We start from the raw sequence: 19,840 nt of genomic DNA, 5'->3' as shown, positions 1-19,840 counted from the left end.
AGACCCATGTAGCATGAGAGTCACTCCTACTGAACAGGTGTCTCCATGTTACAAAAGAAAACAGCACCAGGGAAGAAAACCTCAGCTTTGTTGTTTCATCCATTTTTAAGTTCGTATGTTTTTCTTGTTATTACACTCGAGCAATTTGTCCCATCTCGGATGTGAGTGATGTAGCTGTGGACATTAAACTAATGTCATCACTGTCCATTCATTATTCACTGTTTCGGTGTAGTCACAGCTGTCTGCAACAATGTCCACATAGCAGACACCTGTAAAAAACACAAACTTGCTTGTCTGACTTCTCAGCATCTTCTCATGGCACGGCTCATATCACACTAATGGGAACGCTCCACCAGTTGTCCACAAACGAACATTCAATTGTCATTCTTTTACATGACAGCGTGGCTGGGAGAAATTGGTTTGCAACACCTCCGTCACTCATTTATCCATTCATCATCACCGTGATTTTCCCGGGCTGTCAGTGTGTGCGCCTCTGAAAAGGCCTGATGTCATGAGGAAAGGGTCTGCTGTTGAATTTTATGTCACTATCATCCCACAGCTGCCATCAACAATGCTCCCAGAAAGCATTAATTGTGCAAACACCCAGAGGATGTAGGCTCCTGGGTGGAGACGTTCATCCTCTCAGGCTGCTAAGAATTTAGACTGACAGGAAAAACTCGTGGTAATCATTGTGCTGGATATTCTTTTTTTGCATTGAATTGTACCATTGCATAACAAAGGTGATACATCTAGCGGTGAGAAATGACACTAAATTACTGTTAGTGTAATTTATGGGCACTGAAATTCTGCAATTTCTGCATTTTTAGGGAATAATTGACAGTTTCCTTTATGGTTGTAGTGACAGACACACAACCCTACAATGAGTTGTTGCGTTTCCTCAATGGCGTTCTCAGCATTGCAAGCTTGCTCTACTATTTAATTTTGCACAGTACAGGAGATTTCTGCATTTCTACGCTCTTTTCTTTTGATATGTATTCATCTGTCTTTCCTGTGCTGTACAGAAAATTACAGTGGATCGCCCCAAACACAATTTTAGCTACCTTGTGAATTGGTTGTTATATCGTTCTCATCTTATTAAGAAATGTTAGTATTTACTCCTCGTTGTGCTTTTCTTGTTTGCGTCCACTGAATCTGACATCAAGTTGTCATTCTGGCATGTGTCAGTTTTTCAGCACGTGTCACAAATATTTATCGTAATTACACTAGTTTGTTTCAATGCAAAGCATTTTTGTTTAGAGGGAAGAGTGAATGGTAGATGTTCACTTTCATACATAAATACATAAAGACAAGAAGTTGTGGTGTTTTTAGAGCAAAATCAGCCACATCAGTCTTTGAAGTTTTTCATGAATCTCTTTGTTAAAGTTGAGTTGAATGATACAAAACCAACTGACTGTTTATGTAATCATATGTGAAAACGCTGAGCTACAGTAACACAGTAACCTTTCTTTATGTGTCTGTCTTCTCCTTCTCATGCTTAAAGTGAAATTACAAGTCAGACACCAGTGTATCTTACCTATTATATCCAATATTAGGGTTTGAGAAAGCATGTTTTTTGATTGATTTATATATGTTACTGTTGGGCTTTATGGGCTCCCTTACAGGAATCCCTGCTGCTCGTTGAATAGGAGGGTTAGCTTTCCTATACCCCAGAAAACCTGTTCTTATTTTGCTCAATATGCTACGTACCATTCATTTGAACATGTTTCTCTGCCATTGCTATAACAAGCCAGCCCAGCTAAGACGAGCCTATTTTATCCCCAATTCAATCTCCAAAGATTCAGAACAAGCACAGCAAAAATCATTACGTGGGTGGTTTTGTGTAACCCTGTACGTGGTGGAGGGAAAATCTCAGAACTACACCATTATTCTCCTTAAATAATAAAATTCACTTTGTGTGTCAGAAGCTATGTCCGCATGTGTTTCTGTAAGTTACACAGTTACAGTGAGCTGTTGAGACCATCATGTATTTGGGCCTCAGCTAGTTGAATGACATCATTTGAAATTTTGGGTGGAAATGAGTGTAGATTATATACACTTGTCAGTTATGTATTTAAAAAATGTTAATCTCTGTAGTGTTCTATAACTGTTGCTCTCAAAATATCCTTTGAAATCCAGTGCAGAAGAAATAAAAAGCAGCATAGACGTGTTAAAAGTTATCAAAACATAAAGTATAAATGGTGAACTCGTGTTCCTCACTGTTTTCGTTTCCTTCCCTGAGGACAGAAGGAGGAACCAAGGGAGGAGGAGGACGATGGCTACCGATGGAGTTTCTCCCCAAGCTCTGCTGTGGCTCAGCCTGAGCGGTTTGAGCTCCCTGGTGTCACCCCTAAACCCCGATGATCCCAATGTGTGCAGCCACTGGGAGAGGTACGTTTCCCCAGTTGAGTCTCTTCAATATTCAAAATGATATTTAACAAAAGAAATACTGCAGTGAACTAATGGACTGCCGCCACAAATCAAAGCTGAGGGTTTGCCAATAATCAAATGCAAAAGGGAAAAGGTTTACTCCTGGGGACATATCGAGGCTGTAAATTCAAAGAGATGGTAATGTGACTGCTTGAGTGGTCCCAGCACTCAGCAGTATGTTGGGTAAAAGCACAATGCTGTTTCTGATGAGAGCTACGGAGAGTGCAGGTGCTGTGATCGATAATGTCTCTGTGTAATCAGTAGGAATTGTGCAAATGGATATTACTGCTGATGATTATTACAGCTTTGACTTCTCGCTAAAGGTTAGACTCAGTTCAGTAACCTTTGTTCAACACAATGAAAACACAGAGTGAGCTCGCTGCCAGCTACGGAGGGTAAGGAAGATGAGTTTCTTGATAACAACCTGAGCGGTTGTGAACTTTAAGGAGAGTAAATGTTTTTTCCCCAGATGACTCAATGGCTATTAAAAGTTTTTCATATTTAAAAATTAGATTTATTCTAACCGTTGTATTTATAATGAGATCAGTGCTTGACATCCTAATAACCTGCTTTTGGATATCATTGACTAGTTGAGGAAAGAAAAAAGGTTTCTATTGTGAAGTTGGACTTACATTTATGTTATATTTGATGTTTGCAGTTAATACAAAAACGTATTTTAATATATTACGTTTAATATTCGTGTATTCGATAATGACACAAGTTTATCCAGAATTAGAAATTCATCCTGTCAAGCTGTTTTTTTCCCTGTTCCTCTAGTTATGCAGTGACTGTGCAGGAGTCTTATGCCCATCCATTTGACCAGGTTTACTACACCCGATGCACCGACATCCTCAACTGGTTCAAATGCACGAGACACAGGTATGCACAAAGCAACTCTCTTTGTTTGCAGTATTTTACTGTTTTAATTCCTTTAACATTTAATATTTTAGGGATTTTAAAAGAAGCTTTTTCATCTGCTAATTTTGTTCTGCCTAAAAAAATACAAAGAATTATTTCACTGTAAGACTACAAATGTGAAAGTAAAAATACTAGAAATGAAAGCTACAACTAAATAACCTTCCTCACTGATAAATAACTGTGATCAATGACTTAAAGGTATAGTATATACATTTGTTCCAGTGGGCAAATGAACAGATTTTGCTAACAGTTATCCTAAATGTTTCATTCAGTGTAGCTGTTTGTTTCAGTGACATTTAGATTATAATGCTAAGCAATGCTTAACAATCTTGACAAAGGTTTTGGCCTCCCGCCTGGATCAAATATTACCAGATATCATTAATGGTGACCAGGTTGGCTTTATTAAAAATAGGTCCTCAGGTGATAACATTAGAAGACTTCTTCATCTCATGCACAGAAGCGAATCTAACCTAACCCCGGTTGCGGCCTTCTCGCTAGATGCTGAGAAGGCCTTTGATCGGGTGGAATGGGGCTTCCTTATGACGACCCTCGCAAGGTTCGGGTTTGGGCCTGGGTTTTGTAATTGGGTCAAAACTGTATATGCAAGTCCAAGGGCAGCGGTTTTGACAAATGGATTGGTGTCAGGGTTTTTTCATCTTACTCGCGGGACCCGACAGGGGTGCCCTTTGTCCCCGTTGCTTTTTACAATATTTCTGGAACCGCTGGCCTTGGCTATTCGAGCAAACAGGGGTGTCAGAGGCGTTCATGCAGGGGGTATGGAACACAAGTTGTTTCTATATGCTGATGACATCTTAGCAGTATTGACGGATCCCATGCAGTCTCTACCAGCGCTACTCACGTGTGTTGAGTCATTTTCAGGGTTGTCAGGTTATAAGATAAACTGGGACAAGTCAGAGGGCATGCCATTGTCAGCATCATGTCATTCTGGATGCGTTACTCCATTCAATTTTAAGTACTCACCTTCAGGTATGAAGTATTTAGGAATATTATTAAAACCCGACTTGGAGGATATTATGCTTTCAAATGTGGAACCTCTCCTCCTAAAGATAAAAACAAATCTGGATAAATGGGGTGAATTGAATCTTACACTATGGGGTAAAATTAATGTGATTAAAATGATGGTGGTCCCACAGTTCAATTATGTTTCCATGATGTTACCTGTACGAATTCCTTTGCACATATTTGGTCAAATTGAGAAGTTAATCAAAGATTTTTTGTGGAATAACAAGAAGCCGAGAGTGAATATAAAGAAAATGTGGGCCTCTAAAGACATTGGGGGAATGGCCCTCCCAAATGTGAAGTTGTATAATTTAGCTTTTGAATTGTCAAGACTGGCCAAATACTGGACAGGATCGGGCTCTGAGCTGAGCTGGATGAAGATCGAACAGGAACTAGCGAGCCCCTTCACACCTTTGGATGTTCTCTCGCAGGGCGCGGCAACTAATGGACAAGACTCTCATGATAACCCAGTGCTCAGGTATTCCAAAGCTGTCTGGGTGGAGGTGCACAAGTTGTGTGGAGCATCTCATCTAAGACAACCTTATGCCTCGCTATGGAACAATATTGCTGTAAGGATTGGGCGGAAAACTGTGTTCTGGAAGGAATGGCTTGTCAAAGGCATACGCAGGATAAGTGATCTTTACTCAGGGGGAGTGTTTATGTCATTTGCTGAAATAACCCGAAAATACAGTTTGACAAGAGAAAATAATTTTTGGAAATATTTACAAATAAGGGATTGTGTTACCAAAGGAAAATTTGCTCAAAGCTCGAATATGGTTGTGGAGTTTTTAGAATTGTCCAGTACAGCACATAGGGCGGCGGTTTTCTACAAACTGTTTAACAATCCAAAAAAAGAGATATGTGAAAACTTGAGGGTTATATGGCAGAGGGATCTGGGTTGTGCAATTTCTAAAGAAGACTGGCGCAGAATTTTGTCATTCTCTGATAAATATATAAGAGAGGCCAGGGGTAAATTTACTCAGTATAAATTAATACACAGGTGGTACTTCACTCCATCCAAACTTTATAGAATGGGAATTAGTCCCAGTAATGTATGCTGGAAATGTAGTTCAGATCCAGGGACATTTATGCATGCTATTTGGGAATGTGGGAAAGTTTATCCCTTTTGGCAAAAAGTATTGGACAAAATAGGAAGGTGGATTGGTTTGATGATACCCCTGTCACCAAGACTGTGCTTATTAGGGGATCGGTCAGTATTACCTGGGGTTTCAAAATATGACTTTGTGGTTATAAAGGTGGGGGTGATCGCAGCGGCTCGAGTTATTCTCAGTGTATGGAAGGAACCGTCTCCTCCAGAATATAATAGGTGGAAAGAAACTATGCTGAAAATGGTGTCGTATGAAAAGCTCTTGGCTAGGATTAATGATGATAGGGAGGGTTTTGACGAATCGTGGGGACGTGTTTTTGGCTGAGATGGTTGGAACTTATTTGGTCAGGGCAATTATCTTTAGTCATGTTGTACGCTTGCTGCACTGTTTGTTTGTGTAGGCACTCAGTAAGGGAATGACTTAAAGATTTGAGTTAACTGATTTGAGTTTTTTTTAATTTTTTAATTTTTTTTTATTATTATTATTATTATATTTTTTATATATATATTTTTTCTGTTGTTGTTTGTTGGTTGTTTTGTTTGTTTTTGTGTTGTGAAATGTTAAAAACAAATAAAGACTTCAATTATAAAAAAAAAAAAACAATCTTAAAAATAACTTTTAATCAGATTCTTTTGATCAGGAATAACAATGCTGGACTAAACTAAACAAAACTAAACTCATCGTATTAGCTGTAGCTGATGTTAAGTCAAAGCTCAGGATTCTGATATCACTAACAAATTGCATTATGGGACAATTGTCTGAGTTGTAAACATGGACTATAGGGAGACAGATGTTGCTTCTGGGTCTAAAACTCGTCAGAAGATGAATCACGATTGGAAGCAGCAGCAAAGAGCTAAGGAAGGTCACTGAGTCAATAATTCATGGCTTAGGTAGTAATTGTCTACCAATTGCTACCATACTGGTAAGCAGTGTTGGTCAAGTTTCTTGCTGATTAATTAGTTAATTAATCAGTAACTAATTACTGATTACTTCCCCCCAAAAGTAATCCTGTTACTTTACTGATTACTTATTTTCAAAAGTAATTAATTACTTAGTTACTTAGTTACTTTTTAAAAACACGATTTACAACCTGAATAGGTGATAAAGCGATAGATCTTTCAGCCAATTCTACTTTTTCTGCATAATCCATCATACAAAATGTAATCAAATGGAAAAGTCTCTTTTTAAAACTTGTTTTATCAGTTTTAATCTTTTAACTTTATGCATCAAGCAAAAATTTAATTATATGCAACATTCTCTGACTGGAAGAAATTAGTTTAACATTTAAACCTATTTTCTGCACATTCCAGCACATAAAATAAAATATTTTTGTGTTTACACTCACTCTTTCAAACAGATGCAAGTAAAACACAGCAGAAAATAAATAAAGTCAAAGACTCAGCGGTCCTGTTGCTCTATTTTCACCTGTAAAGCAGGAGTGAGGTAGGCGGAGGTTTACCCTGGTGCAGGTGTGCCGCGGTCAGTGGAAGAATCCGTGAGTTTCTCTGTGAGTTTCCCATTACGTCGTAGCTACTCGGTGCTTGTTGGAAGTTTAGGGTTTTTTTTCGCTGTAAAAAGAAGTTTTCTTCCCACGCACAGCGGACACTAATGTTTTTGTCACTTTTTATGGAATCAAACTCAAAGTAAGGTCAGTACTTCCACGCTTTAAACGCTGCACGCTCATACTCTCTCCCGCACTCGATATGTGATGCACTGTTGATCTGCACACAGCTGTTGTCACGAACGTCGCACTCGCTTACGTCACTGTCATGAGACATTCTTGCAAAAAAATCACAGTTTTAGTAACGCAGTAACGCAGCGTTCCTACGGGAAAGTAACGGTAATCTAATTACCGTTTTTGCAATAGTAATCCCTTAACTTTACTCGTTACTTGAAAAAAGTAATCGGATTACAGTAACGCGTTACATCTCTGCTGGTAAGTAATAATAGTAACACATTCAAGTGTTTTATTTGCATTCAACAGGATTTATGCTATGCTACACACCTTAGATGTGACAGTTATCTTTGCTGTAGCAACACGACAGCACAGTCAGAATCAAAGAGAGACTTTATATGTTTTCTAAAAAAAGGGTTTAAACTGACAGACTGACACAATCAGCTACAGAGTAACATTTCAGTGAGATATATGAACTTATCAGAAATATCTGGTATTATGTGAAAAATCTGCCAAGTGTGGTCACCATAAACCGTGAGATCAGTATCTCCAAAAATAAAGTGAACGTAGTTTGGCTCGTTTAAATGGCACTCCTCGTTTGCTTTAGGTATATTCAACAGCCACTACAGCTGGAAACAACTTAAATTGAAAATATGATATTTAGTTTTTCACTGAAATAAAATACAGCAACACTGCATTACTTAAACTTCTCATGTACATTTCTAACAGCTGCATTTTAAGTCATTGGTCAATACCTCATTACTTTATGGCTTTATATATAAAACACATTTTAGATATGAGTAGATATCACATCTACTTATATATACAGTATATAGTCATAGTCTCTTGATGCTGAGAGCAGCTCGGTTGCTGACAAACAGAGTTTGCATTGTACGGTCAGTAAGAAATGCATTCCTGCCCGTGCACTGCTGGCTCTGTTGTGCGGGCGCCGGGTCTATTATGTAACTGACGCCACCAAAATTAACAGGAAGCTTGCATTAGAGCCTCTTATTTTGTGTTTTGTTTGGGTTTACGGCAATGCGTGAAATTACCAAAATTAGACAGAGGATAGCCTAACATAGGAAACGGACAAGAACACCTTGTAATCCACTTATTTCAACAAAGTAACTGTATTCTAATGATCACCCTTTTAAACGGTAACTGTAACACAATACAGTTACTCATATTATTGTAAATACGTAACGTCGGTACATGTATTCTGTTACTTCCCAACATTCTGATGTCATTCTGATGAGCAACTGTTGGCATATCAGCTTCGATAATAATAATAATAATAATGGATTGGATTTATATAGCGCTTTTCGGGGCCCTCAAAGCGCTTTACAATGCCACTATTCATTCACTCTCACATTCACACACTGGTGGAGGCAGCTACAGTTGTAGCCACAGCTGCCCTGGGGCAGACTGACAGAAGCCAGGCTGCCATATCGCACCATCGGCCCCTCTGGCCAACACCAGTAAGCGGTAGGTGCAGTGTCTTGCCCAAGGACACAACGACCAGGACTGTCCAAGCCGGGGCTCGAACCAGCAACCTTCCGGTTACAAGACAAACTGCCAACTCTTGAGCCACGATCGCCCCATGATGACCACATCAAGCTTTGTAGCGACTAGTTTAGTTTATCTAAGAGCTGATCCGTTTAGCTTAAACTGAAATATTAGAAAACATCCTTGTCCTTGAATGAGTGGAGAAACTCCCCTAAACATTTAAGTGCTGCTCATCCTTTATAAGTGCAGTGACTACTGTGTTCTTAAGCGACCTTTGAGTGACAATGCTGAGTGATGACATGTTCAAAGGCTTGTTGTGGGATGTTCTGGTGAAAGTGCATTCACACGATCATTTTCTGTTGTTGTGAAAATAATTCACTGCAAGCTTACATTTTTTGTTTTATACATCAGTGTGGTCAGCGCCACACATCTTTTAACATTAATACCTTTACTGTGTTTATGTCACTTGCACAGGATCAGCTACAAGACCGCCTATAGGAGAGGTGTAAGGACCATGTACAGACGACGCTCTCAGTGTTGTCCTGGCTTCTATGAAAGTGGAGAACTGTGTGTTCGTAAGTCCTGCAGATTCCTTAACACCATTTTAGCCTTTGTGTCTTTTCTACAACCGGAGTAAATCACGTTACCTCAAACAGATTCAATTCAATTCAGTTTTATTTTTACAATCAAATCACAACAACAGATGTTAATGAGTTTGTAAACTCATTACTACAAACCACATGACAATGTTCAGTCTGCTCACAGGGCAGATGTGCCTGGAGTGGGAGCAACAAAAGTAAATAGAGGAAGAAGTTGGTGAGTTCTTAACTATTGAAGAACACGGCGAATGTACGTTCATTAGACGGCTACATACAGTCCTTTGCACATCTACAGTACCTATCCACATCGAGAATGCAAAGCATGCGAGGCATGTTTTTTAGCTCAAACTTGTAATGCAGACCTGTTAGTTGGTGAAGATCAAGGTTGGGTTATGTTCACACTGTAAACGAATTGCTCTGGAGTCCAGATAAAACTGTACCAAGACTATCCGGTTTGTTTGGTCTGGACCTAAGTGCAATTACTTTGTTCATAGCTACACAAATGAATCAAACCAAGGGTGAAAATGAACCACTTTGATATAAACAGACAAAATACTCCAGGTCTGTAAACAACCTAGCTCACACCTAGGGATGGGTATCGAAAACCGGTTCTTGTTGAGAACCGGTTCCCACTGTTTCAATTCCTTGGAATCGTTTGCCATTTTTGCAAACGATTCCCTTATCGATTCCAGTCGCCCCGAATGACGTCACCACGTTGCAGAGCGTCATTTACCTGGCAGGAAACGGCGCCTAAGTGGCTCAGACGCTCAAAAGTTTGGTTATACTTTACGAGAACGGATGACAACAGGGCAACTTGCAATACTTGCAAAGTAGATATTTCATTTAAGGGAGGAAACACTACGAATATGCAAAAGCATTTGCTCACAAAACACGCGATGACCTTAAATGAATGTCGTGTTTTTAATTCCGCTCCGGACTCGTGAATCTCAACCCAGCAGCAGCAGTAACGTTTGCACGTCCTCTCCTGTTAATGCGGCAGGTAAATAATCAACAACAGTGCATATTATGTTAGCGCGATCTGCCTTATTACAAACCTGCCATTACTGTGCATTTAGTGACCATGATGAGACAGAGTCTGGCTCAGATGCTGGCAGTTCTCGCTGCAGTCTACCGGTAGCGTCTCCTTTCAGGCCAGGATAGACGAATGTCACCGAGCAGTGACTCAGTTTGTGGTCAAAGGTTTGCACCCGTTTGCCACAGAAGATGATTTTCAGTAAGTGAATGTGTTTAATTGCAGGCAGGGACATTACTGGATATTCTTGTGTAGTTGCTTCAGAATAATTTATGTTATACTTTGTTATTGCTACAGGAGAATATTTATTTTATTATTTTACATTTACAATTTTTCCCCGGGGACCCTGTGACACCCCATTGAAGAGCCGTAGGCTGGATCTCTTAAGATCTCACTGTTGGGTTTGTAAGGCCATGTTACTCCTAAATTTCTATCTTGTTCAAAGAGAAGATATAAAACAAAATTCTAAGCTAATCGACCTTAGTGTTCTCCTTTTTAAAAAATAAGAATCGATAAAGAATCGAATCGTTAAACAGAATCGAAAATGGAATCGGAATCGTGAAAATCTTATCAGTACCCATCCCTACTCAAAGTGTGCATTTTTGTGTTTAACAGACTAAGTCAGTCTACACTAGAAGAGTTTTATATAGATGCCACACCATTTACCTGTGACATGTCATGGTCCTGGGTCGGTGACCCAGTGTTTTGAGTTTTGTACATTTATTTTTGATCTCATCATGGTTCATGAATATTAGGGTTTTGGTTTCTGTTTTGCATTTCTAGAGCTCTAGTTCTCCTGGGTTTGTGATTTCTAGATCTTAGGTTTAGTTCTGCCCTCGTGTTTGTTCTCTTGTTCCCCAGTCAGTCATGTCTCATGTCCTTCCTGTCCTTGTACTCGGCGTTCCCTCTGTTCAGTGTCTAGTCTGTGTCTGCCGCATGCTTCCTGTTTTATTTTGACAGTCCTGCTCTGTGTTCAGCCTCTGTTCTCCGTCTCGTCTGAGTAATTAGTACCAGCTGTGTCTCCCATTTCCTGATTACTCCGTCTTGTATTTCAGTCCTCTGTCATCCCCTGCTCTGCGTTGCATTATACCCTCTTTGTGCTGTGTCTCCTCCCTTCGCGTCCTGAGTATTCTTAGTTTCTAGGTTCCTGTTCTCCGGTTTTAGTCCTGCATTTGTGGTTTTGGTTTGTTTTTGTCACGTTTACTGCTATGAAGAGTTTCTCCAGCAATAAAGCTGCGCACTAAGTTAAATCTCTGTTTGTGAATCCGGCATTTTGGGTTCCATGGTCTACTGCGTCGATATGGACATGATTTATTTTTATTTATTATATTTGAATTTATTTTACTCCACAAACGAATGCGCACAGTGGTAAAATCCAAACTTCATCCAGGACAGAAACAACTGCTAACATGCTAACACAAAGGTATTAAGCTAGCCAAGAACCCAGAGTGCTGTTAAAGCTGAGCATACTGACACTAAGTAACCGGGTAATAAAAGTGGTGATGAGCAGTCAGACTGCAGGCTCTGCTCATTTTTCTACAGTAGAGTCACTGTGGTGACGAGTTTACACTCTTTGTGTTGGTTTTCATCTTTGCTTTGTGCTGACGGCTTTGTGTTCATACCCAAATACTCATAGAACGATCACACGGTTGTCCTAATAATTTGTGTTGGTGTGTGGGGCCTCTAGGTTTATATTGTTAATTGGTAATTATGAGACCGTGTGTTTCATATCATTTTACAGAGAAACATGATGTAAAAGCAATGTAATGACTAGTATAATGAATTACTGTCTCCAGTGAATAACTAAGTCACATACTGCATTACTTTAAAGAAAAGCGTTCAGTGTAATACATGACCTTTAAAAACCCAATGAGAATTTATAAGAGAATCAACAACGAATCGAGTCGATAAGTGATATCGATATTGAAATCACAATCGCTAAATTCGTATAAACTCCCATCAGTGATTATAGTCCACATAAATGACTGAACATGTGTCACATTTTTCCTGCTAGTTTCTTCTTAGACACAAAATATAGATGCTATAAAAACCCAACAAAAACACACTGTGGTTGTTCAAAACCAAAAGTGTTTGTTTGTTATCAGACAGCGCTTTCTCCTTAATATTCCAACCGCAAGAGAACATGTGTTATGCATAACGTGTCAGTGACAAACAAAACCATTTTCCTGTCATATGCATTGTTATTTTCAAACTTTTTCCACTTGATGCACACACACAGTATGCAGGCTTGTTAAAATTGCAGTGTACCTTGTGGAACAGTCGTTCAATCTCAGTAGTTATCTTTTCACAGTTACCTATATCTGCTGTCAAAATGAAGATCAGTCGAGCTCTGTAACAAAGTCAATGTATTTCTACCCAAAGTGTGACCACAAGCAGCTGGAAGGAAACCTGGTAAAAGAAAAAAGAAAGACACTGAGCAAAATCTCAAACAAACTGCAAAATGTTTCTTTAGACATCAGGCAGCTCTGAAAACTGCAAATCCAAACTGTTTTCAGAGCTACGTTTGTTAGTTGTCTTTGGTCATTTGGATGAATTCATCAGGTGAATCAAATAATTTTGCATTCAAGTTGAAGAGAACCTTCATTCAGTATGTGTGTAAAAGATTGGCCTTATCATCTAGCTGTGTTCCCCGCTTCATGGGAACAGTCCATTACACAATTATTTCTGTCTGAAGCTCAAACTTTGCCAGTCAAAGTAAATAACAGCTCTTCAATCAGTTAAAAACAAACAATTAAACTGAGCAGATGAAACAACAGATGTTGTTTTCAGATCTACATGTGCACGATTCTTTATTTAAGTGTGAATCCAGTCTCATTAAGCTTCTGCTCTTAATTGTTAAAGAAGAATCCCACAACATGCTCTCCTGGTTCTGTCACACATCTACTTATGTTATCACGTCTGACAGTTGTTCAGACAAAGAATCAACTGAAATCCTTCGTGTTTTTACATTTTTTCATGATTAAAATGCAATTAAAAGTGATCCTAAAAAGACTTTTATTGAATTGTGTTCACATGTTTTAATTAATCCGGGTAAAAAGTTGCAACCTCACAGTGTTGTAATCAGCAAAGCATAATCTCCACCGGGGTTTTTAAATGGCCTTGTTTCCATTTGCATGCAGTGTGGCACTACTATATACAGCTTTCTTTAGTTCAGTGTGAACAAGCAAAGGCCGCAGAATAACTGGGCCCTCAAAGGGGCATTAGAGTGCCATCTCTGTGTGAAAGTTTATAAATCCTGGGGAACTATGGCAAAACAAAACTGCTTATTTGTTCTGGAATAAATAAAATATATAAACTAATTTTCTAATTTTACTCTAAAATACTTTTTCTCCACTAAAGCCATGCAGTATTCACCAGGATTAACAGAATGCAGTGACTTAATTTTGTGTACCTGTGGCCAACTGGTAAAGACAAAGCCAAGCTAAGTGGCAGAATTACTGTTAACAACAATGCGACCTAGATTTAAAGGGCCTGACAATGCTCCATAATTTATTAACTTTTAGTTGTAAGGAGGAGAGAGCAGTGTAAAGAACAGACTGGGAGCAAAGACAATGCTATGAAACAATTAATGTAATTTCCCCAGAAATAAAAACAAATATACAGTTAAGGTAGCACTGAATGAAAAGATTACATGACTAAAAGTAATAAAACTGGTTAAACAGTTCTCTAAAAGAAAAAGGGTGTGGCGCGAATAAGGCACGGCGGGACCACATATCGTTATTCAACCCGTTCTCACTCCCAAAGCGTAACATTTTACGCTAGGTGACAAATCGTCACCATATTACGTTTTCGGCTACCCACCACGTTCCTAAATGACGACCTCGGAAAAAGAGGAAATATGAGAACCGTCTGGACTGAACCTACACATGTTCGCTCTTATTCTTCAAATCGCTTAGAAACACGCTATTTAACATCATTAAAGTCCTGGTTAAGGTCAGGAATAAGGTTATGGTCAGGGCTAGGGATAAGGTTAGGTTTAGGGCTGGAATACAGGGCTGGAACGTCTACTCCCGCGGGAGCGTCATTGCACTGGATTCCAGCCATAACCCGCCGCGTACCATAAGAACGCCGAAGGTCTCCTTTCGCGTTCCTCAGGAACGCCGCGGGACGTGACAAAACGTCGACATGTTACGCCTCGGGAGTGAGAACGCTCTGCGTTATTTCGAGCCATCTTTACTTGCTGCGGCTGCAGCTCACAGGCTGCCAGCCGCACTTGAACCACACCAACGTGTTTTAACACGGCGGGCGTGATTGCGGATGCCGTGCTGGTGCGTCCACACGGCACCGCAGACCACGCCCCACCACAAAGGGAAATTATTTCAAATTAATATATATATAAGAATATAGCAGTCCCAAACACACAGAACAACACCAGTCCAGTTAGTACGTGAGCATTTACCACACAGTCCTACACTCTATCCAAGTCCAGTGGCTGTTCTGAAACCCATTTTCTCCTTGTTTCTATAACAGTGTAAATCAGCGGTCCCAACCCCCGGGCCTCGGACCGGTGCCGGTCCGTGAGTCGTTTGGTACCGGGCTGCGAGAGTCGAGGCTCAGGTGTGAAATGTCTGGTTTTCAGGGTTTTTATCGGTTTTCAGCGTTATTTTGTTATCGTTTTTATCGTTAACTCGGTTTTCCTGGGTCTTTTCAAGTGTGTTATGAATAAATCTTTTTTTCGGTACCGGTACTAGTTTTATTTTGTTGTATTTATCCGCGACACCTTAAAGGGCGGTCCGTGAAAATAATGTCGGGCATAAACCGGTCTGTGGTGCAAAAAAGGTTGGAGACCGCTGGTGTAGACCATAACCGAATAGCAATCCTTCCTCAACTTCTGTCAACTAGTGTCAAGCTTCCTTCTGCAGTTGAAAATTGAAATGAAAAAATGTTATGAGTGTCTAAACCGAAGGCAAGAGAGTGAAACTCAGGTGCACATTCTTTATTAAACCCACACACAGAACAACTTGGAGCTTATGATGGTACCAGGTATGGTGAGAGATCTCCAGTGTTGTATGGAAGAAGGTGGGTTTAGTCAGCTCCTGTGACTGACAGAGGTACAAACTGGAACAAGGAACAAAGACAGTAGTTTACAAAATAAGCCAAGAGACTGGTCTGTTTGCCACAAGGAGAAAGCTGATAAGCTGGTAAAGTCTGAGTGGCTGAGCTGACCTATTTTGTACTTCAACTGACTGGGGTGATTAGACAAGGTGATCCAACCGGGGAGTGTAAAAGTCTTCAAACTAAAGAGCAGAGAACGTCTCTGACTTTGAGAATAAAAACACAGACACAGACCAGAGGCTGACTATGATAGAAAAATGCTGCAAAAGCACAGAAAACACAACAGAAGCTGAATAAATCACATTGAAAGTAGAAAAAAATTGGGTCAGTTTATCTGTTCGTCTGTCTTTTTGTTTCACTAGCTGGGCCCACGTCCTCATTTTAAGTTTGACAGCGTTTTAGTAGGTAAAAGTCGATGCTTTGACATGAATTGAGCTGCGGTTTGGGGAAGGCCTCGAAGAGGACTGGCAGATCCCCGTGTACTAAATAGAAGTGAAGAAGTTGAAGAATGGAGAGGAAGGAGGGAGGGTGGGAAACGAGAATGATCAGCTTGCAGAACTGGGGGAACCCATATAGATGGCAGCCGGAAGGAGCGTGTTTGGAGTCGTGGTCCTGCTGCTGAAATTCCCATACATAATCTCCAACAGCAGTCTAACTGTCACTTCAACATATCATTTTCAAAGTTTGTGTGAGGGCAGATACCAATAATAGCTCGAGCTGATTTAATAAAATCAGGTGTTGTTCAAGTTCCCAGGTGAAAATCAGTAAAAACTCACATCGACAAACTTCACAACAATATAATAATTTATCTTATCTTATCTTATCTTATCTTAGGCCTCGGGGGACATGAGTACCTAGGTTGGCTTGACCTTCATTGTTAGTGCTAAAGCTCAGAGTTGACTTGAAAAAATTAGAAACCATATCGACTAATATGTCATATGAAAGGGCACAGAAAGAGGTGTACAACACACTTTACATTTTTTAAATACAGAGTCACAGTGACACAAGAACAGGCATCATGAAACATCGTGTTCCCCCTCTGAGGGGAACAGCGCTCTCTGAGTGCTCTTCACTCAGTTTGACTTTTCTTTCATCACAATGATCCCAAACACACTACCAGTGCAGTAAGAGCAAACATGGTGTGATCTTTTTGAGTTAACAAGTTACAAGCCATTAATTAATGTATTGATCTTAAATACGATCAGTCTTTCTCCATGATTTTCCCAGCACCAGAAATAGACTATACTATATATATACTATATATACTATACTATACTTTAATACGCATGTATTAAAGTTACTATTTAAAGAATGAAAAGCAGTGTGTAATCAAAACACTGTGAAGAATTCAATCATTCAGTCAGCAACAGTCAAAAGTCACATTTCTTTGACTTTGCAGAAATCAAGAGCCCATTATTTTCCAGTCCTCTGCAATTTTAAAGAGCGTTCAGCCTAATATGTTTTTAACTACGGCCGACTGTGTAGGGCAGAGGGCGGCAACCTGCGGCTCTTTAGTGCTTATAGTGCGGCTCCGCGTGGTTTGGGAAATTAAATTAGAAGTATTTAGCTGAAGTGTATTTTATTTATGTTAGTTCTTTTTTAACTTGTAGTTCTAAACTGGAAGATTATTGTGATATTGAAAAATAAAATTATATTCTATTATTTTTTCATCGCTCAAATAAGCGTCACACTCGCGGAAGCCGGTGTACGAAACGCCGTGCATTTATCGAGACTTTCGACCCCAGGTAGGCCAGTTATGGATCTTCGGATCCACATTATGTCAGCAGCTCCACCGTGAACTGTGTTAAAGACAAACACGCTCACGCCTCACAGACGACAGCTTACAGTCCTGTAAAGATGAAAGTGACTTCGTACAGCCCCGACCTGCAGACGCTGTGCGCAGAGGTTCAGGAGCAGAAGTATCGTTGTAAACATATCACGGCAGACCCGACGATGTTTGCATGAACATGCTTTTCAGCATCTCTTTATTGACCACCACGTCCCGCCACATACATTAACCAGGTAAAATACATATTTATGCAGAATTTTGCAAATATCTATTTTTCATCTTTTAGCAGCATAGAGCTTTTTTTCAATTACTTTTTAAAAGTCAGGTCAAGGCTCCAAAAGCCCAGAGGAGATATGAGGGTGGCGGCTCACAGCAGCTTTTGTTTGCTACACGGATCATTTTAGTTCAGCTTTCCTTTTGTTATATTTCTTTAAGAGTTCAAAATGTGTTCATTACATAAATAAAATGTCATTTTCTCTGTAGCACTTCATGGATTTCATAAGCAGAACACCTTAGTTGTTCACACAAAGCATAAAGGTAAAAAACAATATATTCAGTGTTATCTTGATTTTAGATGTCAAAAAAGTATTTGCGGCTCCCAGTGTTTTCTTTTGCGTGGAAACCGAGTCCAACTGGCTCTTTGGGTGTTAAAGGTTGCTGACCCTAGACTCTAGGGTCAGCCCAGTCACAGGGCAAAACCTGGAGAGGGCCTGTGGGTTCTGGTGGTACAGAGCTCATTGTCTCAGGTTCATGTGGCTGGAGTAGCAGTGGGGACTTGGCAGGCTTTGGATTCTCTGGAGGCTTGGGATGCACAGGGTTCACAGTCTCATCAGGACCAGGATGACGACTACAACATCTGTTCTTGGGAGTTGGTGGAGGGGGACCTAGAGTGGGCTCCTCATCCTCCAACCACTGGTTTGCCAAGAATTAAGTCAGCAAGGATCAGATTGAAGCAATGGGCAGCTAGTCCTCCAACATAAAGTACAAAAGGAAACTAACAACTACAAACTACTGAAACCTGAAATTCCTCTTTCTTGAGGATGTCTTTCAGATACTGTTCATCTATATATATTTTTGGTGGCGCGTCTTCTTATGTGTTCGATTGTTCAGCTTCCTCAGTTTTGTTTAAGAAAACACTCCACACTATGTTAAGATTTGTCAAGTTTAAGCCCTTCACGAACCCTGTTGTTAGTGTAAATATACTATTCTATGCCCATCACACTGCATCTTTGACATTTTTAGCAGATTCAACTAAAGAAATGATGCAACAAAATAATTAGGTACATTTTAAAAAAGGTTCTTCTTCTATGCAGCTGGTGTTCAGGGAACAGGTTCTTTTAAGTCATGAATTGTGGCTTAAGACTATTGTATAGTACAGAACATACATTACAAAAATGACTACTATGACATTAAAATTGGTACATATTAATTACACACAGTATTTGCAGTATAATTTGTTCTTTAGTAAATAAAACTGGTAACATGAAGACTGTTAACTGTTAACATTAGCAGCACAAGCAGTTTTACTGGCTTTTTGTTTTTTTTATTCATGTACCACAATTAAAAATGAGGTTTTCACCATTGATTGATGTTAATTGATACTTGCTCATACAATGAAGAAGCAGCAGAGGAGTAGGCAGAGTATTTATTGCAGTGGAAATGCACTTCTTCTAGATTTATTATTAATCTTCAGCTCACATGACCAGAGTGAGCTGAACTACTACTACTACTACTGCCTGTGTGCTTAAAAACTGCAAGAATGCAAAGCAGCATTTACACCTTCTTAGTAACCATCGAACTGTTTATAGAAGCGAGATCCTGAAAATGTACAATTACACGAATTTGTAACTCAGAACATTCAAAACATTCAAACACGTCCACAACAATGTGAACATTAACAAAAGAAAATTTCAGTGACCATGCTTTGTATTTTTCTGGACACCCGCATTTATTCGGTAAGAGAACCCAATTATCCACCCCAGATGGTAAACTCTATAGCACAGTGTTTTCTTTTCTTGTTGATGAAAAGCCGTGAAAGAGATTCCCTGAAGGGGAGGGGGGCACAAAGACGAGTATATTGTGTCTTTTATTCAACATCTACATGTAAACAACTTTAGTCTCTCCTGCATGGCCTAGACAAATACCCTTTGACTCCATTGTGTGACACTACATCCTCCACCTTCACACACACACACACACACACACACACACACACACACACACACACACACACACACACACACACACACACACACACACACAGCGTTTTTCTCCCATTGGCTGTAGTAGGAATGCCGGAAGCTAATTCTTAGCTCTTAACTACAGAAACATGGCTGCCTGGTCTGCTAACGTTAACATCCTGGGACAGGTCTTTTGTTGTGTGATATACACAGCTTGAGCTAATTGAAAGAAGAAGAAGAAAGGGGAGCGTTTGATTTGAGTTGGGGGCTTTCCCTATGTTTCCTGGCTCTTTTGTTGGCTCTGTTTTTATGTCCAGTTTATCTCTCAGATAAACATGTGATTCTGTGCAGGAGAAGTTTACTTACAATACCTTTTTAGGTGAACTTATGGATGATTCTTTTCTTGCAGTGCTTTAAAAAAAATCAAATCTCTTTTTAAATCTCTGCCTGAGGCCATTGTATCTTTCTTTGGGGTCATTTCTCCCTGGCTTAGCCTGTTCTTCATTCT

At 39.8% G+C, this 19,840-nt stretch overlaps 1 protein-coding gene across 2 annotated transcripts in view; it reads left to right on the top strand.

Annotated features, from left to right (window-relative positions):
• The window catches only part of LOC308398145 (multiple epidermal growth factor-like domains protein 11), a 252,798-nt gene that overhangs the window by 65,984 nt on the left and 166,974 nt on the right, over window positions 1-19,840 (top strand). For both annotated transcript variants that reach the window (XM_080884601.1, XM_080884600.1), the window contains exons 4-6: window positions 2,245-2,388; window positions 3,205-3,306; window positions 9,130-9,230. In XM_080884601.1, coding sequence (XP_080740727.1) covers window positions 2,273-2,388; window positions 3,205-3,306; window positions 9,130-9,230 — 319 coding nt within the window. In that variant the 5' untranslated portion in view covers window positions 2,245-2,272. The remainder of the gene's footprint in view (window positions 1-2,244; window positions 2,389-3,204; window positions 3,307-9,129; window positions 9,231-19,840) is intronic.

This window comes from Rhamphochromis sp. 'chilingali' (genome assembly GCF_963969265.1).
Source record: "Rhamphochromis sp. 'chilingali' genome assembly, chromosome: 6".
Classification (NCBI taxonomy): Eukaryota; Metazoa; Chordata; class Actinopteri; order Cichliformes; family Cichlidae; genus Rhamphochromis; species Rhamphochromis sp. 'chilingali'.
This window is presented reverse-complemented; position numbering and strand designations above follow the sequence as displayed.